Source organism: Corythoichthys intestinalis, chromosome 6 (genome assembly GCF_030265065.1).
Source record: "Corythoichthys intestinalis isolate RoL2023-P3 chromosome 6, ASM3026506v1, whole genome shotgun sequence".
Lineage (NCBI taxonomy): Eukaryota > Metazoa > Chordata > Actinopteri > Syngnathiformes > Syngnathidae > Corythoichthys > Corythoichthys intestinalis.
In genome coordinates, this window is record NC_080400.1 from 57,263,038 (window position 1) to 57,284,725 (window position 21,688).

At 42.6% G+C, this 21,688-nt stretch overlaps 1 protein-coding gene across 1 annotated transcript in view; it reads right to left on the reverse strand.

The window, feature by feature from the left end:
* gal3st2 (galactose-3-O-sulfotransferase 2) overlaps window positions 1-13,054 on the reverse strand; it is a 49,874-nt gene extending 36,820 nt beyond the window's left edge. Inside the window, exon 1 of the mRNA XM_057838058.1 lies at window positions 12,921-13,054. Within this exon, the coding sequence (XP_057694041.1) occupies window positions 12,921-12,976 (56 nt within the window). The 5' untranslated portion in view covers window positions 12,977-13,054. The remainder of the gene's footprint in view (window positions 1-12,920) is intronic.
* Window positions 13,055-21,688: the final 8,634 nt, after the last annotated feature.

The window sequence follows — 21,688 nt, forward strand, 5'->3', positions numbered from 1 at the left end:
AAATTAGGTTAAACAATACATACAGTCCAAATATTGCAAATATTAAATTTGATGAGATATGCAACTGTATTCAGGTTACACTTTACAACAAGGGTCCTTTAATTAACATTAGGTAATGCATTTTTAGACAATAACTAATGTTTGAGTAACATTAGAAATAAATCATATTATCCCTTACCTTATATTAATTATTTAACATTAGTTAATGCATAGCCTGACAGTAACTATTGGTTAAGTACCATTAAAAAATTAATACTGTATAATGCAATACTTGACATGAATTCACATATACATTAGTGCATTAATACACAGTTATTAATGTATACTGATCAGAGTAAATGAATATATTCTTTCAAATTAGGAAACATTGCTCCGTGAGTCATTGAGTGCTGCGAACCTTAGTTTAAGTACCGTATTTAACATTAGTTACCACATATTACCGTAATCTTAAAATATGCGTACAGGTGCCATAGAAGTATCACTTAACCATAGTTAATTGCTACTTAATACTATTTGGACCCTTATTGAAAAGTGTAGTAAAGTGTAAATGTGCGCATTAACTAAGAAATTATAAATGCTTAAGTGCCTCCCCTTAACCCTAATTAACCATGACTGAATGCTTTTTGGACACTTCCTGTAAAGGGGACTGTATCCTTGAGGACCTTGGGTAGCAGATAAGCTAAACCTTTAATAGTAATAGTAATAAAAGAAAGAATATATTCACTTACTTGGACCAGTATACATTAATAATTATGTATTAATGCACAAATGTATATGTGAAATAATTTAAAGTATTGCATTATATATATATATATATATATATATATATATATATATATATATATATATATATATATATATATATATATATATATATATATATATATATATATATATATATATATATATATATATATTTTTTTTTTTTTTTAAGTTATTTAACCTTTAGTTACTGTCTGGTTATGCATTGACTAATGTTAATTAATGTATTAATTAATGTTAGATAAGGGATTTTATAAATCATTATAATGTTACTTAAAGTGCCTATGACAGCAAAAAGCATGTTTAGTTCATATTTCGCGCGGTATTTTATGCTCCTGAATGAAATGGAATGCTTGGATGTGTGTGGAAGCGATTGTTTTATTTATTCAATTTTTTTAATCCCGTGCCATGAAAATGAGTGACGTCCGGCTCCAGTCTCGCTCGGGTTGAGGACGAATGCGAATGTGACGTCACTCGGGTCATCATCTCACAATCCAGCATTGCTTTACAGTATGCAGATGGACTGCAGATTCATCTGATTTTGCAGATTAATTTGTTTATTTTTCGCATCACGTCAGCCAAATGTGCAGCCGTTTTTTTTTGCTGCACGAGGGAGAGGCGTGTAAGGCTTTTTGGGTTTCTAAAAGGTCCCATTCAAAGCGGAGATTGGCCAAAACAAGTCCGACAACTGTGGGACCATTGGACTTACGAGGAACTGAGTAAACATCGTGTTTTGTATTATGTCAAATACTGGGATCATGGCACACGTTTTATAATGGAGGTGGATTGCATTTTGTGGCTGACAATACTCCTTGTCCACCGAGAAGGCCACTCGGCTAATGACCGGCAGCTTGTTGCACACCACCCTCGGTCCTGTTTGCGTCCCTGTAGGGGGGTGCGATACTCGGCTTATGCTCGTGCGGTTCTCCGTATCGTCCAGACTTCCAGCCCCCTCTGCCCTCTTCGTGTGCCCAGCAATAGACCACTATCCTCGGGTTGGGCTCAGGCAGCCACTCGCTCCTGCTATAACTTGCTCGTCGCCGGGGGGGGTGTTGCCGATTGGTGAAGACAATCAACAACCCCTCCACCGTGTGATATGATCTGGATTAGTTTTGTGTGATTTTTCACGTCGAAAGGCGAGAATATGACTTGGAAACGCCGCTCGGTACAGGTTAGCATGTCGGCTAGCTGTCACGCCTCCTGGTTTGTTTACGCTCTCCGAAGACAGGGCAGGGAAATGACAAAAGCCGGACTAACTCCGGTGGCATAAAATATCGTTCGGGAGGTGCAGGAAGTCGACAATTTTGACCATTATGGAGTAATTTTGCCATGTCGCACTGAATAAATGCATTTCTAAGATTTCACATTCCATGTAGCCCAAGACTGTTATATTTCATGACCATATCATTTATTTAGCAATTGGGGAAAAATACTTTGATAAAAGGAATATCCTGTACAAATGTTTGAGTGGAGATTGAAACAATGACATTTTGCGGCTCTCTTCATCGCTTTTTCCTCATTCTGAATAATTCCCCCTCAATTGGCTGAATTCTAAATCAGATTAAATCGTGACCCTGCCGACGTCATCCTCCAGCTGGGGACGCTAGAGAGCTATAATGACAGGTGGGGCTAAACCGCAGATTAAAAGTAATTTCTCGTCATCTGCACTTTGCCAAATTGTTGTATATAGTCGAATCGTCTCAAAATATGATAAAATATGATTCTGTATGTAAAACTCCCAAATGTTGCCCAAACATCAAAACTTTGACATCTAATCTTATATGTGATTGCTTTCGCATGTAATGAATTATATATTTTTTTAAATACAGTCCATGTTTTATGGTTGATCACATTTATGGAATTTGTGGTAGAATTTGCTTACTCTTACTTGAAAGCTCTGAAAGAATTTTAAGGGCCCTTTTACACGAGACTAAGAGGACCAGGGTGTGGTTGGAAAGCTACCTCGCAGCAACACTTGCAAATGAGTTCTTGAAAAATTTCTGCATTCACACTGCGCCAACCGAACTTTCCGAGTAGCATCACTTGGACAAAAGGCGCCCTCATTGATTAGACAAATAGAAGAGTAAATACCCCCCTCCTTGGAGGGGTGGGAGTGTGGAGCATAATGTACCATAGCATTATTTTTACATGTTAAACTGCATGTAAGTTTTGAATTAAAAAAAAAAAATGTAGCACAGCGTAGCAAGTCGCCAGTTGGCCGGTGACAGGGTCGCTCCCTCCTGAACTGTAGTATATAAAAAATACATAGGGGAAAATTAATCCATGAAAGGGAACGCGTCATAACCCAAGTCACGCAGGCCCAGTCACTCTCACTTTTGTGACTTTATGGACTGTGAAAATGTTGCCACTTCCAGGAGAGCGAGACTCAGTAATAGTCCGCCCCGAGCGGCTCTGCCTGCTTCGTCCAGTCAATCTCACACAGTACATTCAGCAACAGCATGCAAAACACAATCACCACATTAGAGCCCGATTCTGTGTATCAAACGCAACTGCTTAGCGCAACACAACATTTGGCCATGGGTAATCGTCTGTCATCTTGCCATTGTGTGCGCTGCACTCCCGCGCCCAAGGATGCCCTGCGTGTACCATCACACCCTAGAGCATCACAGCTCTACGTTTGACACTGCACATAAAGTCACAAAGCGCACACTGCTCCGGTTGCATTCACAAGCGAAGCAGGGTGCGCTTAAAGCGGACCAAGGTTTTATTAGAATCGTTGAGGTCGATGACCCTTGAATCCTCTGTGATCATTGTGTTGTCCTAAAAAAGGCAGTGAGGCCAACATTTTGGTGGTGGTAAATGGTGTTATACTTGTACAGCGCTTTTCCACCTTTCAAGGCCCTCAAAGCACTTTACACTACATCACCATCCACCTACTGGTGACACAGCACCAGGAGAAACGTGGGGTTCAGTATCTTGTTCAGTGTAGCTGACGACGTCACATCCGGTGAGTGTATCGTTTGTTTGTTAGCGCTGCTACTAGTCGCTAATCTCCTAGTGCTCTTCAATTTGTTTTATCCCACGGACACATCGGAGAATCGATCCTAGGCTGGTTCGGCTCTCCCAGTGCTCCTTAAATTGTTTTATCCCACGATTTAACAGTGTAAACGCCTGGTCGTGGATTAAAACTACTCTACTCTCCTCTTTAGCTCTATCTTGCTAGCCTAGCGTATCCGAGCTATGGCTAGCCCTCTGCCTTCTTCCTCCCGTCTTTTCTGCTAAGTGTGCTGTATGTATAGCGAGCACCCTGGCTCCTTCATTGAGGACAATAGTAGCTGTAGGAAGTGTAGCTTAGTCTCAGGGTTGGAGACCAGGGTTTCTGAGCTAGAAGCACGGCTCTGCACTCTAGCGACGAAAGCTAGTCCGAGCTATAGCCAGGTAGTGGCAGGGCCCGCAGGTCGTGCTTGCAGTAGTAGGAATGCTAGCGCAGTTAGCCCCCCAGCGAACCCCGTGCAGCCGGGGGAAATTAAGGACGGATTTGTGACTGTACGGGGGAAGCGCAGTGGTAAACGCACAACCTTAGTGCAGCAGCAGCTTCACGTCAGCAATAGGTTTGACCCCTTCAGCGACACACCGGCTGAACCAGACACTCTCGTAATTGGAAGCTCCATAGTTAGAGACGTGAAGCACCCAGCGGTGTCTGTCAGGTGTTACCCAGGGGCCAGAGTCGGTGACATCGAAGGAAACCTCAGGCTCTTAAAGCAAAGTAGGAAGAGGTTCCGCCGTATCGTGATTCACGCAGGCGGTACCGACGCCCGGCGGAGACAGTCTGAGGTGCTTAAATTAAACGTAGCCTCGGTGTGTAAACTTGCTAAGTCGATGGCGGACACCGTAGTTTTCTCTGGTCCTCTGCCTAATTTGGTCAATGATGAGATGTACTCTAGATTCTCATCATTTAACCGCTGGTAGTCTAGATGGTGCCCAGAAAACGATATTGTCTTTATTGATAACTGGCACGCGTTTTGGGGCAAGCCCGGGCTCATGCGCCGAGACGGCATTCATCCGACTTGGGACGGTGCTGCTCTCTTAACTCGAAATTTGGCCGCCAAACTTAGTCCCCCAAAGTGACACTTCAGAGTGGGGGCCCGGGCGCAGTGTTGTAGTGTAAAACACAACTCTGTTAGTAGTGATCCCTCGCCTCTTTCCAAGCTGTCACAAATCCAACATTCAGGACAGAAGATAGAGACTGTGTCCGTGCCTCGTATAGTGAACAGGAGAAAACAGAGTACTATAGGAACGAGACCAAAGAATTTAATACATATAGCCCCTGATAGCAGTGAAAATAAAATAACTCTTAATAAATACAGTGCCTTGCAAAAGTATTCGGCCCCCTTGAATCTTGCACCCTTTCGCCACATTTCAGGCTTCAAACATAAAGATATGAAATTTAATTTTTTTGTCAAGATTCAACAACAAGTGGGACACAATCGTGAAGTGGAACAACATTTATTGGATAATTTAAACTTTTTTAACAAATAAAAAACTGAAAAGTGGGGCGTGCAATATTATTCGGCCCCTTTACTTTCAGTGCAGCAAACTCACTCCAGAAGTTCAGTGAGGATCTCTGAATGATCCAATGTTGTCCTAAATGACCGATGATGATAAATAGAATCCACCTGTGTGTAATCAAGTCTCAGTATAAATGCACCTGCTCTGTGATAGTCTCAGGGTTCTGTTTAAAGTGCAGAGAGCATTATGAAAACCAAGGAAAACACCAGGCAGGTCCGAGATACTGTTGTGGAGAAGTTTAAAGCCGGATTTGGATACAAAAAGATTTCCCAAGCTTTAAACATCTCAAGGAGCACTGTGCAAGCCATCATATTGAAATGGAAGGAGCATCAGACCACTGCAAATCTACCAAGACCCGGCCGTTCTTCCAAACTTTCTTCTCAAACAAGGAGAAAACTGATCAGAGATGCAGCCAAGAGGCCCATGATCACTCTGGATGAACTGCAGAGATCTACAGCTGAGGTGGGAGAGTCTGTCCATAGGACAACAATCAGTCGTACACTGCACAAATCTGGCCTTTATGGAAGAGTGGCAAGAAGAAAGCCATTTCTCAAAGATATCCATAAAAAGTCTCGTTTAAAGTTTGCCACAAGCCACCTGGGAGACACACCAAACATGTGGAAGAAGGTGCTCTGGTCAGATGAAACCAAAATTGAACTTTTTGGCCACAATGCAAAACGATATGTTTGGCGTAAAAGCAACACAGCTCATCACCCTGAACACACCATCCCTACTGTCAAACATGGTGGTGGCAGCATCATGGTTTGGGCCTGCTTTTCTTCAGCAGGGACAGGGAAGATGGTTAAAATTGACGGGAAGATGGATGCAGCCAAATACAGGAACATTCTGGAAGAAAACCTGTTGGTATCTGCACAAGACCTGAGACTGGGACGGAGATTTATCTTCCAACAGGACAATGATCCAAAACATAAAGCCAAATCTACAATGGAATGGTTCAAAAATAAACGTATCCGGGTGTTAGAATGGCCAAGTCAAAGTCCAGACCTGAATCCAATCGAGAATCTGTGGAAAGAGCTGAAGACTCCTGTTCACAAACACTCTCCATCCGACCTCACTGAGCTCGAGCTGTTTTGCAAGGAAGAATGGGAAAGAATGTCAGTCTCTCGATGTGCAAAACTGATAGAAACATACCCCAAGCCACTTGCAGCTGTAATTGGAGCAAAAGGTGGCGCTACAAAGTATTAACGCAAGGGGGCCGAATAATATTGCACGCCCCACTTTTCAGTTTTTTGTTTGTTAAAAAAGTTTAAATTATCCAATAAATTTTGTTCCACTTCACGCTTGTGTCCCACTTGTTGTTGATTCTTGACAAAAAATTGAAATTTTATATCTTTATGTTTGAAGCCTGAAATGTGGCGAAAGGTTGCAAGGTTCAAGGGGGCCGAATACTTTTGCAAGGCACTGCATATAAAATGCGGATTATTAAACATCAGGTCAATCTCGCCTAAATCTCTGTTAGTTAATGACTTAATTGGGGATTATAATATTCATATTTTGGCCCTGACTGAAACTTGGCTTCAGCAGGATGACTTTGTTAGACTTAATGAATCCACACCCCCAAGTCACGTGAATTTTCACACAGCTAGAAGCACGGGCCGTGGAGGGGGGATGGCAGTAATATCGCACTCTTGTTTAGGTATGAGCCCAAAAAGTAAAGGTTATTACATTTATAACTCCTTTGAAAGTCTAGCACAATCAATTATAGATGCTAACTGGAAGAACCAAAAAACAGTTCTTTTCATAGTGGTTTACCGTCCCCCTGGTCCCTACTCACAGTTTTTGTCAGATTTCTCTGACTTTTTATCCAGTATTTTGCTAAACTGGGACAGAATTATAATTGTAGGGGATTTTAATATACATGTTGATGATGAAGGTGACTCCCTTGGTAAGGCCTTTAATGACCTACTAGATGGGACTGGCTTCATTCAAAATGTAAATAAACCAACTCATAGTCACAAGCACACACTGGACTTGATTTTAACCTACGGTACGGAGATTAGTGATCTTAGTGTCCATCCCCACAACCCCGTACTGTCTGATCATTTTCTAATTACCTTTCAGTTTGTGCTTTAAGATAATCCGCCACTAGTGACTAGAACTCAGATGAAAAGGACATTATGTGATCACTCTGTTTCAGAGTATAAACAGATAATTCAGCCTATATTTGCCTCCATGTCATCTAATTATGAAGGAATAATGTCCGGCCTTGCTGGTAATGACGAGTTTGTTGATCGTGTTATGTTTACGCTTCGTACTAACCTCGATGTTGCCGCTCCCCCCAAATTAAAGTTTGTCAAGCCGAGATGAGCCTCTCCCTGGTATAATGCTGAAACACGCTCTCTTAAACAATCGACACGTAAATTAGAAAGACTTTGGCGCCGTTCCAACACAGAGCACACTCTCTCTGCCTGGAAACACAGTTTAGTGACATATAAGCAGGCCTTGCGTACGACTAAAACCAGATATTACTCATCCTTAATAGATGAAAACAAAAATAATCCTAGGTTTCTGTTCAGCACTGTAGCAAGGCTGACAAACAGTCACAGCTCAATAGAACCTTATATCCGTGGTGGCGTGGCTCAGTGGTAGAGTAGTTGTCCCCCAACCCAGAGGTTGTGGGTTCGATTCTTCACCCTGATGAACTCGCCTAAGTATCCTTGAGCAAGATACTGAACCCCACGTTGCTCCTGGTGCTGTGTCACCAGTAGGTGAATGGCAAGATAGTGTAAAGTGCTTTGAGCGCCTTGAAAGGTGGAAAAGCACTATATAAGTATAACACCATAACTATATAAGTATAACACCATCCCAACCACCCTTAGCTGTGATGACTTCCTAAAACTTTTTAACAATAAAATCGCAACTATTAGAAATAAAATAAATGAATCACTTCCAGTTATTAGGTCAGATAAAGTGCAGACAAAGAATTCAGAATCTCCTATAAACCCCTCTAAAATATTGAATAACTTTACCACTGTAGACCAAATCAATGTAATTACAATTATAATGTCCTCCAAACCATCAACGTGCCTCCTAGACCCAATCCCAACCAAACTTTTTAAAGAGACCCTGCCTCTAACTATTGACATTATCTTAAATATAATAAATACCTCATTAGTTACTGGCTACGTGCCGCAGTCCTTTAAATATGCAGTTATTAAACCGCTCTTGAAAAAACCTACTCTTGATCCTAATATTTTGGCCAATTATAGACCTATTTCTAACTTACCATTTCTCTCCAAAGTCCTTGAAAGAGTGGTAATTAAACAGCTCTGTCAGCACCTACAGGACAATAGTTTATTTGAACTTTTCCAGTCTGGCTTTCGAGCTCATCATAGCACTGAAACTGCATTAGTTAAAGTAACTAATGACTTGTTACTTGCCGCTGACGTTGGATTAGTCTCGATTCTGGTTCTGTTGGACCTGAGTGCAGCCTTTGACACAATCGACCATAATATCTTATTGCAGAGACTAGAATGTGACATAGGCATTAGAGGAGCAGCCCTCTGCTGGTTTAAATCATATTTATCTAATAGGTACCAGTTTTTCAATGTAAACCAGCAATCATCATCGTACTCTAGAGTTAGTTATGGTGTGCCGCAAGGATCGGTCCTCGGGCCCATCTTGTTTACGCTGTATATGCTTCCTCTAGGTAATATCATCAGAAAACATAGCATTAACTTTCATTGTTACGCTGACGACACACACCTGTATTTATCAATTAAACCTGAGCAGGTCAGGCAAGTGGAAAAACTAAGCACCTGCGTCCGAGATATAAATACCTGGATGAGCACTAACTATCTTCTACTTAACCCTGAAAAGACAGAAGTCCTTATAATAGGCCCGAAAAGTGTGAGAGACTCTTTAGCTGCCCAGATAGTCACTCTGGACAATGTAAGTGTTGCCTCCAGCACGACAGTTAAAAACCTAGGAGTTTTATTTGACCCTGACTTATCGTTTAAAGCACACATTAAACAAACCTGTAGAACGGCTTTCTTTCACCTGCGCAACATTGCCAAAATTAGAAATATTTTATCTAAAAGCGATGCAGAAAAATTAATTCACGCGTTCGTTACATTGAGATTGGATTACTGTAACTCCCTACTTGCAGTTTGTCCTAAAAGTTCTCTAAAAGGTCTTCAGCTAGTCCAAAACGCAGCAGCAAGACTTTTAACAGGAACCAATAGAAGAGAGCACATCACCCCTGTGCTCCAGGCACTTCACTGGCTTCCAGTCGAGTTTAGAATTAAATTTAAAATACTCCTTCTTACAAGACCATTCATGGGTTGGGGCCATCTTATCTCACCGATGCTCTGGTTCCATACCGCCCCAACAGAACACTCCGATCTCAGAATGCAGGTCTACTGGTAGTTCCCAGGGTTTATAAAAGTACTGTCGGAGCTAGAGCCTTTAGCCACCAAGCCCCTGTTTTATGGAATCAGCTTCCAGCTAGTATTAAAGAAGCCGAGACAGTCTGCACATTTAAGTATAGGGGATACCCAGGACTGTATCTATTCATTTTTGTTGCTTCATTTCTAATTGTGTATCATATTGCCTCTGTAAAGCCCTTTGAGACATCTGTTGTGATTTAGGGCTTTACAAATAAAATTGAATTGAACTGAAACTTCGAGTTCACCGAGTAGAGAATTGAACCCACAACCTCTGAGTTGGGGGACAACTACTCTACCACTGAGCCACACCACCCCGTCCCATTTTATTAGATGAACCTTTATGCAATACATTTAAAAATGCTTAGATTTTAGTACAATTGGTAGAATTTCCCACTGAAAAGAGGAGCACATGTTCATCGATACTGTCCACTCACTTGGCCTTGTTCTTGGTGGAGTACAAATTGAATAATTGAGTAACTTCAATTACATAATCACATCTACAGTAAACAACCCTGAAGAGGATGTTTGTCGAAAATATTTCACCTCTGTATATTTAAATCTATTTTATTACTCCTTTTTTCGGGGAGCTTTGAGGCAGACATCCCCCTTTCAATGTGTTACAAAGAGCTCTGGCTTCGTGCGAATTTATCACAAACATTTGAAAACATATGTATACCGTAATTTTCGCACTATATGGCACACCCGACTATAAGCCGCCACCAAATTTGGCACGAAACAGCATTTGTTCAGCGATAAGCCGCACTGGACTATAAAACAGCATAAGATATCAACTGGTAACGCTTTATTTGACAGCGGCATTTTACGACTGTCATGAGACCAAATGAACCACCATGAAGCTTTGAACCAACTGGCTGCAAAGCTTCATTGCTTCAAGAAGCTTCATTGGCCATCACTGCTCCCTTGAGGGAGACAGTCAATAGCTGCTGCCACCTGCCGTCAACACTGTTGTTGTCCAACATGCCTCGTAGCATGCATTGCAGCACTACAAATGTAAATAACAATCAAAATTCATGTTCTGTGCTAATTATTTCTTCCGTTACTGTTCCAGTTATTCCATTAATACCTAGTTATGGTATTTGGTAACACTATTTGACAGTGGCGCCATAAGACTGTCATTAGACAATCATAATTATGACATGACACTGTCATGAGCATTTATGAATGTTTATATCCGATGTCATTTAGTGTTATTCGGCAAATTATCTCAATTTGGAATGGATGTAAAATATCCAAGCTGGACATAAAAGTGTTAATAACATAATTTTCCGGATGTCGCTTAATGACATAAGCGTGCAATAAGGCCCAAGATAGTGTCATGTCATAATTATGACGGTCTTATGACACGACACCGCTGTCAAATAAAGTGTTACCTATTAACCCAAATAAATCAACAAATAAAACGTAAATCAAATCAAATCTGATCTATACTCAAACAATGTTTTACTTACATTTGAAGAGTTTTCTGACAGATTTCATATCCCCAAAAAACATTTTTAAAAAAATATTTGCAGGCAAAACATTTTATTATTTCAAAATACAAACAGGTTGAATCGGAACCACCACTGTCCATCTTAGAAAATCTGACACTCTCACATCATGAGAAGGGCTTACTTTCACTATTCTATTCGGTTTTGGTAAAGAGTGATGATGAAAACGCAACTGATAGACTGGAAGCATGGAAATCTGAACTTGGGGAGGCAATAACAGAGGAAGAATGGAACAGGGCATGTTTAAAAGCCCAAAAACAAACTATTAACACAAGAATGAGGTTATTGCAATATAAATGGTTGATGAGAGTATACATTACACCTGTAAAGTTAAACAGCTGGTCCCCTGATATTCCAGACACCTGCATTAAATGTATAGAAGGACGAGGAACTCTTTTACATTGTGTTTGGGACTGCCCTAAATTGCAAAGATATTGGACAGAAGTGGCACGTATTATGTCATATATTGTTGGGATTGACGTACCGTATAATTCAAAATTGTTTATACTGGGCATTTACCCAAGGGACTCTGTGATCTGCAAAAAAAAAACAGACTTTGATTGATTTTGGACTGCTACAGGCCAGGAGGCTCGCTGCGTTATTTTGGAAGAAAATGGACACACCTCCAATAAATCACTGGATTAAGGAAATGACAAACTCTGTTATGCTGGAAAAACTAACCTATGTAGTGAGAGGGAAGGCAGATGATTTTGAGCAAATATGGAAACCTTTATTGGACTTTATTGACAAATGGGGTGTACAACTACCTGTGGTATAATAAGTTGTGAAACTACTTGACTTGTGGACGGTTTTGTTTTTGTTTATTTTTTGTTCTGTGTTGTATGTTGCTATAAAATGTGTATAATCAATAAAAATATTATTTAAAAAATAAAATAAAATGAAATAAAACGTACTAGACTGTAAGCCGCAGGATTCAAAATGAAAGGAAAAAGTAGTGGCTTATGGTCCGAAAATTATGGTACATATTTTTCCAGACACTGACTTCTGATCATATTTACTGCTAATATTTGGGAGATTACTCACGAACATTTTTAGAGCACTACAGGGAAATGATAGTTTACTGTTACTATGGTCACCGGTGTTTTCGAAATAATGATTTCATTGTTTTAAATTTAATGATTAGATGAAAAAATGAAGTCATGTGTTGTAGGCGGTAATCAAAGGCCTGAAGAAATTGATGATTGATCTCAGATGACAAGACAGTAAAAAGATTTGTGCAGACCTTTTTTACAGTACATTTTCTGCATTGTCATAGTGTTAAATGCATACAAAGTTGTTTGTAAGTGCTCTTAGGAATGTCAGACTTATGGCAGATATACAGTTAGTCAAAATGTAGCTTTCAAACTGTTAACGTGGTGGAATACTATTTTCTTATTTTGACTATATTTTTTTAATGAGAATAAATTATTTCAGGAAAATCATAAAAATATACTTATTTATATTTATATCTATCTTGTCATAACACTCATTAAAATTGGCTGAGTACTGTCAATTGAACCTAAAACTTACTTGTACGCTTAGTGTGAGTGTAGTGCAAATATTGTTTTTTTTTTCAGCATGCACAGTTTAGAGTTAACTATAACAGGACATTTTGTAAGTTTGGATTACTACCACACATTACTATTGTGCTATGAGTCAGTATTCATCCAAATTCGGATGAATAATTCAAGCCAAACATGAGAGGACTTACAAGGAGATGTAGCTGAGAAGCTGGTCCTGGAGCCATCTCCTCTGAGGGGACAGCATCGCCTGCAAACCCCTGAAACAGCTCCCGCTCAATGCAACCACAGAGTGTCTTGTTGCGCGATGGACGACTTTCTCTCCTTCTCTCTCGGTCTCGCTCTCCAGGTTTCTCTCCCTCCCTCACTCTATCTCTCTCTCTCTCTCTCTCTCTCTCTCTCTCTCTCTCTCTCTCTCTCTCTCACTTCTAGCTCTCACTCTCTCAATGACTGTCTGTTGTACCAGTGACGACAGTATCTTAACCATCAGTTTCGCAGTTTCCCAATAATGTGGACCCTCATGATACGAGCACAATCCATTTCACGACCAAGCTCGCAACGTGAATGTGCTGATATCATGTACTGTATGTAATTTCTTCATAAAAAATCATTTAATTCCATTAATTCGTTCAACACTTCCCATGACCCACCTGTGTTGCCCCTTAATAATAATTCTTAAGGCTAAATAATATGAAAACAAAATTATATAATACAGTGGTACAGTGCCTTGCAAAAGTATTCGGCCCCCTTGAACCTTGCAACCTTTCGCCACATTTCAGGCTTCAAACATAAAGATATAAAATTTTAATTTTTTGTCAAGAATCAACAACAAGTGGGACACAATCGTGAAGTGGAACAAAATTTATTGGATAATTTAAACTTTTTTAACAAATAAAAAACTGAAAAGTGGGGCGTGCAATATTATTCGGCCCCCTTGCGTTAATACTTTGTAGCGCCACCTTTTGCTCCAATTACAGCTGCAAGTCGCTTGGGGTATGTTTTTATCAGTTTTGCACATTGAGAGACTGACATTCTTGCCCATTCTTCCTTGCAAAACAGCTCGAGCTCAGTGAGGTTGGATGGAGAGTGTTTGTGAACAGCAGTCTTCAGCTCTTTCCACAGATTCTCGATTGGATTCAGGTCTGGACTTTGACTTGGCCATTCTAACACCTGGATACGTTTATTTTTGAACCATTCCATTGTAGATTTGGCTTTATGTTTTGGATCATTGTCTTGTTGGAAGATAAATCTCCGTCCCAGTCTCAGGTCTTGTGCAGATACCAACAGGTTTTCTTCCAGAATGTTCCTGTATTTGGCTGCATCCATCTTCCCGTCAATTTTAACCATCTTCCCTGTCCCTGCTGAAGAAAAGCAGGCCCAAACCATGATGCTGCCACCACCATGTTTGACAGTGGGGATGGTGTGTTCAGGGTGATGAGCTGTGTTGCTTTTACGCCAAACATATCGTTTTGCATTGTGGCCAAAAAGTTCAATTTTGGTTTCATCTGACCAGAGCACCTTCTTCCACATGTTTGGTGTGTCTCCCAGGTGGCTTGTGGCAAACTTTAAACGAGACTTTTTATGGATATCTTTGAGAAATGGCTTTCTTCTTGCCACTCTTCCATAAAGGCCAAATTTGTGCAGTGTACGACTGATTGTTGTCCTATGGACAGACTCTCCCACCTCAGCTGTAGATCTCTGCAGTTCATCCAGAGTGATCATGGGCCTCTTGGCTGCATCTCTGATCAGTTTTCTCCTTGTTTGAGAAGAAAGTTTGGAAGGACGGCCGGGTCTTGGTAGATTTGCAGTGGTCTGATGCTCCTTCCATTTCAATAGCTTGCACAGTGCTCCTTGAGATGTTTAAAGCTTGGGAAATCTTTTTGTATCCAAATAAACTTTAAACTTCTCCACAACAGTATCTCGGACCTGCCTGGTGTGTTCCTTGGTTTTCATAATGCTCTCTGCACTTTAAACAGAACCCTGAGACTATCACAGAGCAGGTGCATTTATACGGAGACTTGATTACACACAGGGGGATTCTATTTATCATCATCGGTCATTTAGGACAACATTGGATCATTCAGAGATCCTCACTGAACTTCTGGAGTGAGTTTGCTGCACTGAAAGTAAAGGGGCCGAATAATATTGCACGCCCCACTTTTCAGTTTTTTATTTATTGTGTCCCACTTGTTGTTGATTCTTGACAAAAAAATTTAATTTCATATCTTTATGTTTGAAGCCTGAAATGTGGCGAAAGGTTGCAAGATTCAAGGGGGCCGAATACTTTTGCAAGGCACTGTACCTCTACAAACGAATTTAATTCGTTCCAGGACCTTGGTTGTAAGTCGAAATGGTGGTATATCGAGCCGGATTTTCCCATAAGAATACAGTGGTATCTCTACATATGACCGTCTGGACATACAGAATTTTTAGGTTTAGACAGTTACGAAAGAAATTTTAGTATACGAAATGCTAAAATACAGTATGGCTGTTACTCATAGCTCCCAGAGAGAAATGAACATAACATACCGCATTTTCTGCATAATAAGGCGCATCAGAGTATAAGGCGCACCTTCAATGAATGGCCTATTTTAAAATTTTTCAAAATATTTTTTGATGCCTTAACATTAGCACATTATGCCTTTGTGATGTATGATTGCTTCTGTGACATAGATTGTAACAACTTCTATTGTTTTTTACCTTGAGTTTCATAGTTAGGAGGGAATCTCAAGAGATAACTTGTTTTGCACCATAGTACGCGCTTGAGTCCCATAGTTAGGAGGGAATCTCACGAGATAACTTGTTTTGCACTCATAATATTTACCGTGGGAACACAACATCTGCTACCGGACGGCACAACCTGGGAACCACGCAAAGAAAAGCCCCTTTTTCGAGGGGCTGAACCAAAAGTAGCTTTGTCATTGGACGGGGGCCGCGGCGCCTGGGAGCGGAGGTTGGCCGACTCTGCCCCCGTGTGGCGCGTTCCTACTAAAACCGGGCATTTCCGACCAGTGAAGTCCGCCAGCGGGTCACGTACGGATCGCCTGGCTTTGTTCCTTCGCCGCCTTACCGGAGCGTTGGCTCCCGCTCATTTGTCACGGTAAGCGATTTTCATGGCTAAGGAACACCTGGCTGTGCTGTAACGGTAGCGTGGGGATTCTGGGATTGACTAACTCAAATCTAGCGTCATCGTTGCCATTTGTTATGCTTGTGTTTGATACTTGTTTGCTTGCTCTTGTGGGATAATAATCAATAAATCTCATTTATTCTGCATTTTCTAATCAATAAACATCGTCTATTGAGCAAAAGTGTGCTTGTTATTGACTCACCGCGAACCTGGAAATTTCGGAAAACAACATTATCAGCAGCAGTAGTAGTACAGGTAGTCCTCGGGTTACGAACGAGCTCCGTTCATACACTGGCAACATAACCCCAATTTCTAGGTAAATTGGAATTAATGCTTTTAATACCCCTAAATACCCCCTAAATCTCAAAATAACTATCCAAAAACATGTATTATCCATAACTGTACTGTTAAATCCTAACCCAATGTTCACTTATAAGCGCAAATGATTCAGTTGCACTTCGATACAGAATTCTATCACCAGAGACATACAATTAGCAGATGGAGGATTCTGTTGATGCGCGATACTCGTATGCCGCCTCACGAGAAAGCTAGATAGTAACCCGATAGCAGGTGACTGTGCACCGGATCCGGCGTCAGCTCACTAGATCCACATATCAGTCACGTCCGCAAAATGTCAATGCACTAGATGCGGCGGGGATCATCAATCTGACATTCCAAACCCGATGGCAAGTGACAGCTCACCAGGTTCACATAGCAATCACCTCAGTGCGCCAGATGCAGCCGGGATCATCAATCTGACAGTCCAAATGTTAGGTTACGCACTGGTCCAGGGCGGAACGTGCAGACCGGACGTGCTAGAAATCTGAAATTTAATAGTCGAAGCGTGATATCACAACAGCGCGCTGAAGGCGGGCATCCGCTGCGACACTAAACAGGAGAACACGAAGGATTCAGGACACGTCGTCTTGGCGTACGGAAATTTTTATGGTAAATGCTTTATTCAAAGTCATAATTGTGTTTTTAAGTCACTTACTGCTACAGACTGCTAAAGAAGTTATTCAATTGAGCATTAATAAAATGGGCAGTGTATTCAAGTGATCTGCCATGTCTGCAAGTTAAGTAATTTCCAAATTTTCTACGTAACAACATGTGGAAGGACAAAGCAGGTGGAAAAGCGCTATATAAGTATAACACCATTTACTCTGTGTTGCTGTAAATCAGTGGTCTCAAACCGGTCCTCAAAGGGCCGCAGGGGGTACTGGATTTCATTCCAACCAAGCGAGACAAATACCTTTTCACCAATCTGGTTTCTTACAAGTGTAATCAGTTGATTGCAATCAGGTGCTGCTTATGTTAGTAGAAACCTCATTGGTTGAACTGTTTGTGCTGGATCTGTTGGAACAAAAACCAGGACCCACTGCGGCCCTTTGTGGAGTCGGTTTGAGACCGCTGCTGTAAATGTTTCATTGTTTGAATACTATCATTCAAACTGAGTCCCTCCTCCTTGTGTTTGTGTATTTGTGTCACTGCCTTGATTGCACAGATAGGTGAGCCTGGGACCAGGTGCTGCTGATCACCGTCAGCAGCTTACTGACACCTTGGCCTCACATCACCGCCAGATCAACAACTCACGTACGTGACTTTCAGCTAACAAAGAATCTTGTAATCCTGATACTGAACTCAATTTTGTTTTTCCCCACTAGATCCTGTACTGCTTGCCTGCCAGAATGCATTCCCACCTATTCACCTGTTTTATCACCAAACTACCCACCGGATTCTTTGGACCCTATCTGCCACTCACTCTCATCGTCAATGACGTCTTGTTACCACTGCCAGTTTGCCTTCGTCTCTGCGCTTAGGTCCCCCGTTACCCTAGAACCTGAACAAATACAATATGTTGTTTACAGTCTAAAATGTTCATGTTTAATGTGGAGTTGCTTTTTCCGATTAAAATATTTAGTGAAAAAACAATCTTGCATTGTTATGGTGCATTAATAAATGGCATGAAAAAAGTGTTATAATGATTGCAACACATTACAGTATGATGTATTGAACAAAATGGACCCCAAATTTAATACTGAAAACGGTTCGGATACAAATCTGGCCTGGATTGGGTAAGATGTGTGCCACATCCAGGCCAAAACGAAAAGGCTTACATGTGATTCAGGGTCAGATTATTTTCTTAGGCTGTGGACAAAAGGCTGTCTTGGGAGACACATTTGCGGACGATGAAACTTAACAAAGGGGAGACTGACTATATATATTGAAGGAGATAGTTCCTTTTCTCGGAGGCACCGTCTAGCTGTTTGCATTACTCTAACACACTTAATATAATCAGTCAGGGAGTAGTATCGTTTCTAGTATTTACTGTATGACTCTTTGTACTTGTCATATCTGTATGCCTTCTCAGTTGTTTTTTCTTTCCAGCATCTGATTCAGCTGGATGGGCGGGGCCGTGGCCGCACACCTGCGGCGCATCAGGAGCGCTCATTATTTAAGGACTCCTGTCACCGTCTGCGAGTGTCGGACTATTGCATTTGCTTGTTACCTGCTTTGCTTACCGCTGTGTGCTCATCGTCACCCTTGGTGCTTCCCGACATTCTTCGATCGTGTTCTGGTTTGATCTCATTTACTTTTGTGTTTTATTGGGATTTTGTAATTGTAATTTTGTACTGTTATATTCACGCCATTTTGGCGTGCTCTCTCAGTTGTATTTTCTTACTCGCGTTTTCTAGCGTGCTCTCTCAGTTGTATTTTCTTACTCGCGTTTTCTAGCGTGCTCTCTCAGTTGTATTTTCTTACTCGCGTTACTTAGCGTGCTCCCTTTGTTGTACTCATTAAATACTAAATTCGCTCTCTGATCTCCTGGTCTGTGTTTTGGATCCGCATTAACGGCTTGCCGTTCGTAACAGAATAGTCCGACCATGGATCCCACAGACTCCGAGGTTATTCGCCATGCGCTTGCCGGTCATGGCCATATGATCAGCAAGCATGAACAATCATTAAATGAAGTAGTGAGCGTGATCACCGCGCTAACCACTAGAATTGAAAATATGGTCCCACCTGCTCAGTCCGGTGGTGTTGATAACGCAGCCGCGGCCCCCGATCACTCCGCCCCGCCTCCGGTTGTTCCACCGTCTTCTTTTCGGGAGCCGGTGTTGCCACACCCAGATCGTTATGAGGGAGAACCCGGCGCTTGCCAACAATTTTTGCACAAGTGCTCCCTTGTATTTGACCAACAGCCGTATACATTCGCGAGTGACAGGTCCCGTGTAGCGTATACTATGAGTCTCCTCGCCGGTAAAGCGGCAACTTGGGCAATGGCGGTAAGCAACGCTAATCCCGCAATCCGTCAGTCATTCGAGACTTTTAAGACAGAGTTTGTGAGGGTTTTTGATCACCCGGTTAGAGGCAAGGAGGCAGGCAGCCGCCTGCTGGATTTTTTTCAAGGCGATCTTAGCGTAGCGGACTACTCCATTCGTTTTCGAATTTTGGCCGCGGAGTGCGGTTACGACGAGGCTGCGCTGTGTGGAATTTTTCGACGGGGGCTGTCGTCTGCGGTGAAAGACGAGCTGGCGGCCCGGGAGGATTCTTCGGGCTTGGAAGAACTGATTTCTTTGTCCGGGAAATTGGACAATCGACTGAAGGAGCGCGAGCGGGAACGAGCCTTGGAGCAGCGGGGTCGTCGTGGGTCGTCGTTGCGGAACGGCCCAGCAGCGCTGCGTGCGGACGGCTTCGTCGGATCACCATCTGCCTCTACGCCGACGTAGAGCCCGGTCCTGACGGGGGAGGAGCCAATGCAACTCGGTGGCGGTCGTCTTTCTGCGGAGGAGCGGCGGAGACGGATGAAGGCAGGCTTATGTCTTTACTGCGGCTTGCCGGGGCACCACGTCGCCACCTGTGACGCGATCCCTTCACGTCGTCCTGGATCTTCGGCTCCTGGGGTTCCCCTCGCCCGAGGGGGGACCAGGTTCGTACATGATGGCAATCAGTCGAATGAATTGCCTCGCAGCGAGTTGAATGAACTAAAACAAACTCGAGCTGAAATGAGACTGCAATTGCCGGGAGAAGTTTCGCATGGTGGGGTTCAAGTTAAGTTTACTGCTCTAATTGATTCGGGGGCAGATGACTGTTTTATGGACCAGAGTGTTGTTGACGCTCTTAAATGTCCATTAATTAGACTTGCTAGACCTAAAAGGGTTTTAGATCTCGATGGGCGACCCCTGGCGGACGTGAAATTTATTACACCCCCGCTCAAAATAAAGTTGTCCGGGAATCATTTTGAGGCCCGTAGCTTTTTGGTTATGCTGTGCAAATCTGCTCCCGCCGTGCTGGGGATCTCTTGGTTAAAAGTGCATAATCCTAATATTGATTGGGCAAAGACTCAAATAATTGCTTGGAGTACGTTCTGTTATGCACATTGTTTACGTTCGGCGTGTCTACTTCCCGGTGAAGCAAAAATGGCTACCGAGCCAGTTAATTTGAAGAATGTTCCCGTCGAGTATCATGACCTCCAGCGTGTATTTAGTAAAGAGCATGCTAGTACCCTGCCACCGCACCGACCTTACGACTGTGCCATTGAATTGCTGCCCAATGCCCCACTACCCAGCTCGCGCTTATACCAAGTCTCTAAACCGGAGCAGGAAGCTATGAGGGAATACATCTCCTCTTCCTTGGCTTCAGGCCTCATTCGCCCTTCGTCATCTCCTTTGGGGGCGGAGTTTTTCTTCATTGGCAAGAAGGATGGGGGTCTTAGACCGTGCATCGACTATCGGGGTCTCAACGATATTACTGTTAAAAATAAATACCCGCTACCGTTGTTGCATTCGGCTTTCGCGCCGTTAAAATCAGCCACCATTTTCACCAAATTAGACTTGCGTAGCGCTTACCACTTGGTCAGGATTCGTGAAGGAGACGAGTGGAAAACCGCTTTTAAAACCCCGCTTGGGCATTTTGAATACTTGGTCATGCCTTTCGGTCTGACAAATGCACCTGCAGTGTTCCAAAGCCTCATCAATGATGTATTGCGTGACATGCTAAATGTGTTCTGTTTTGTTTATTTGGATGACATCTTAATTTTCTCCAGAAGCTTGCAGGAACATCGCCAACATGTCCGCATAGTTCTGCAAAGACTTTTGGAAAACCGGTTGTTCGTTAAGGCCGAGAAATGTGAGTTTCACTGTGAGTCAATGCAGTTTCTTGGCTTTATCGTGGAGAAAGGGCAGCTAAGGCCTGATCCGGCAAAAATTCAGGCGGTGGCAGAGTGGCCCACCCCCACTTCACGTAAGCACTTACAACGTTTCCTCGGGTTTGCTAACTTTTACAGACGTTTTATCCGCAATTATAGTATGAGGGCCGAGCAGGTTAACCTCTAACAAGCGGCCATTTGTTTGGTCCTCGGCGGCAGAGGCCGCATTTTTAAGCCTTAAACGAGCGTTTACGAGCTCACCTGTCCTTGTTCATGCCGACTCCGATCTTCCTTTTGTTGTCGAGGTAGATGCGTCGAGTTCCGGAGTGGGGGCCATCCTGTCCCAGAGGTCTACAGTCGACCAGAGGCTGCACCCCTGTGCCTTCTACTCCCGCCGCCTCAGCCCTGCCGAGGCAAATTATGATGTCGGCAACCGGGAGCTGCTCGCTATAGTCCAGGCATTGCAGGAATGGAGGCACTGGTTGGAGGGCACCGAGGTACCGTTCCAGATACTAACAGACCATAAGAACTTGGAATACCTTCGTGCTACCAAGTGCCTCAACTCACGCCAGGCCCGCTGGGCATTGTTCCTGACCCGTTTCAACTTCCTGATTACTTACCGTCCAGGGTCAAGGAACGGGAAGCCCGATGCGCTGTCAAAGATCCATGAGCCGGTTGAGGAG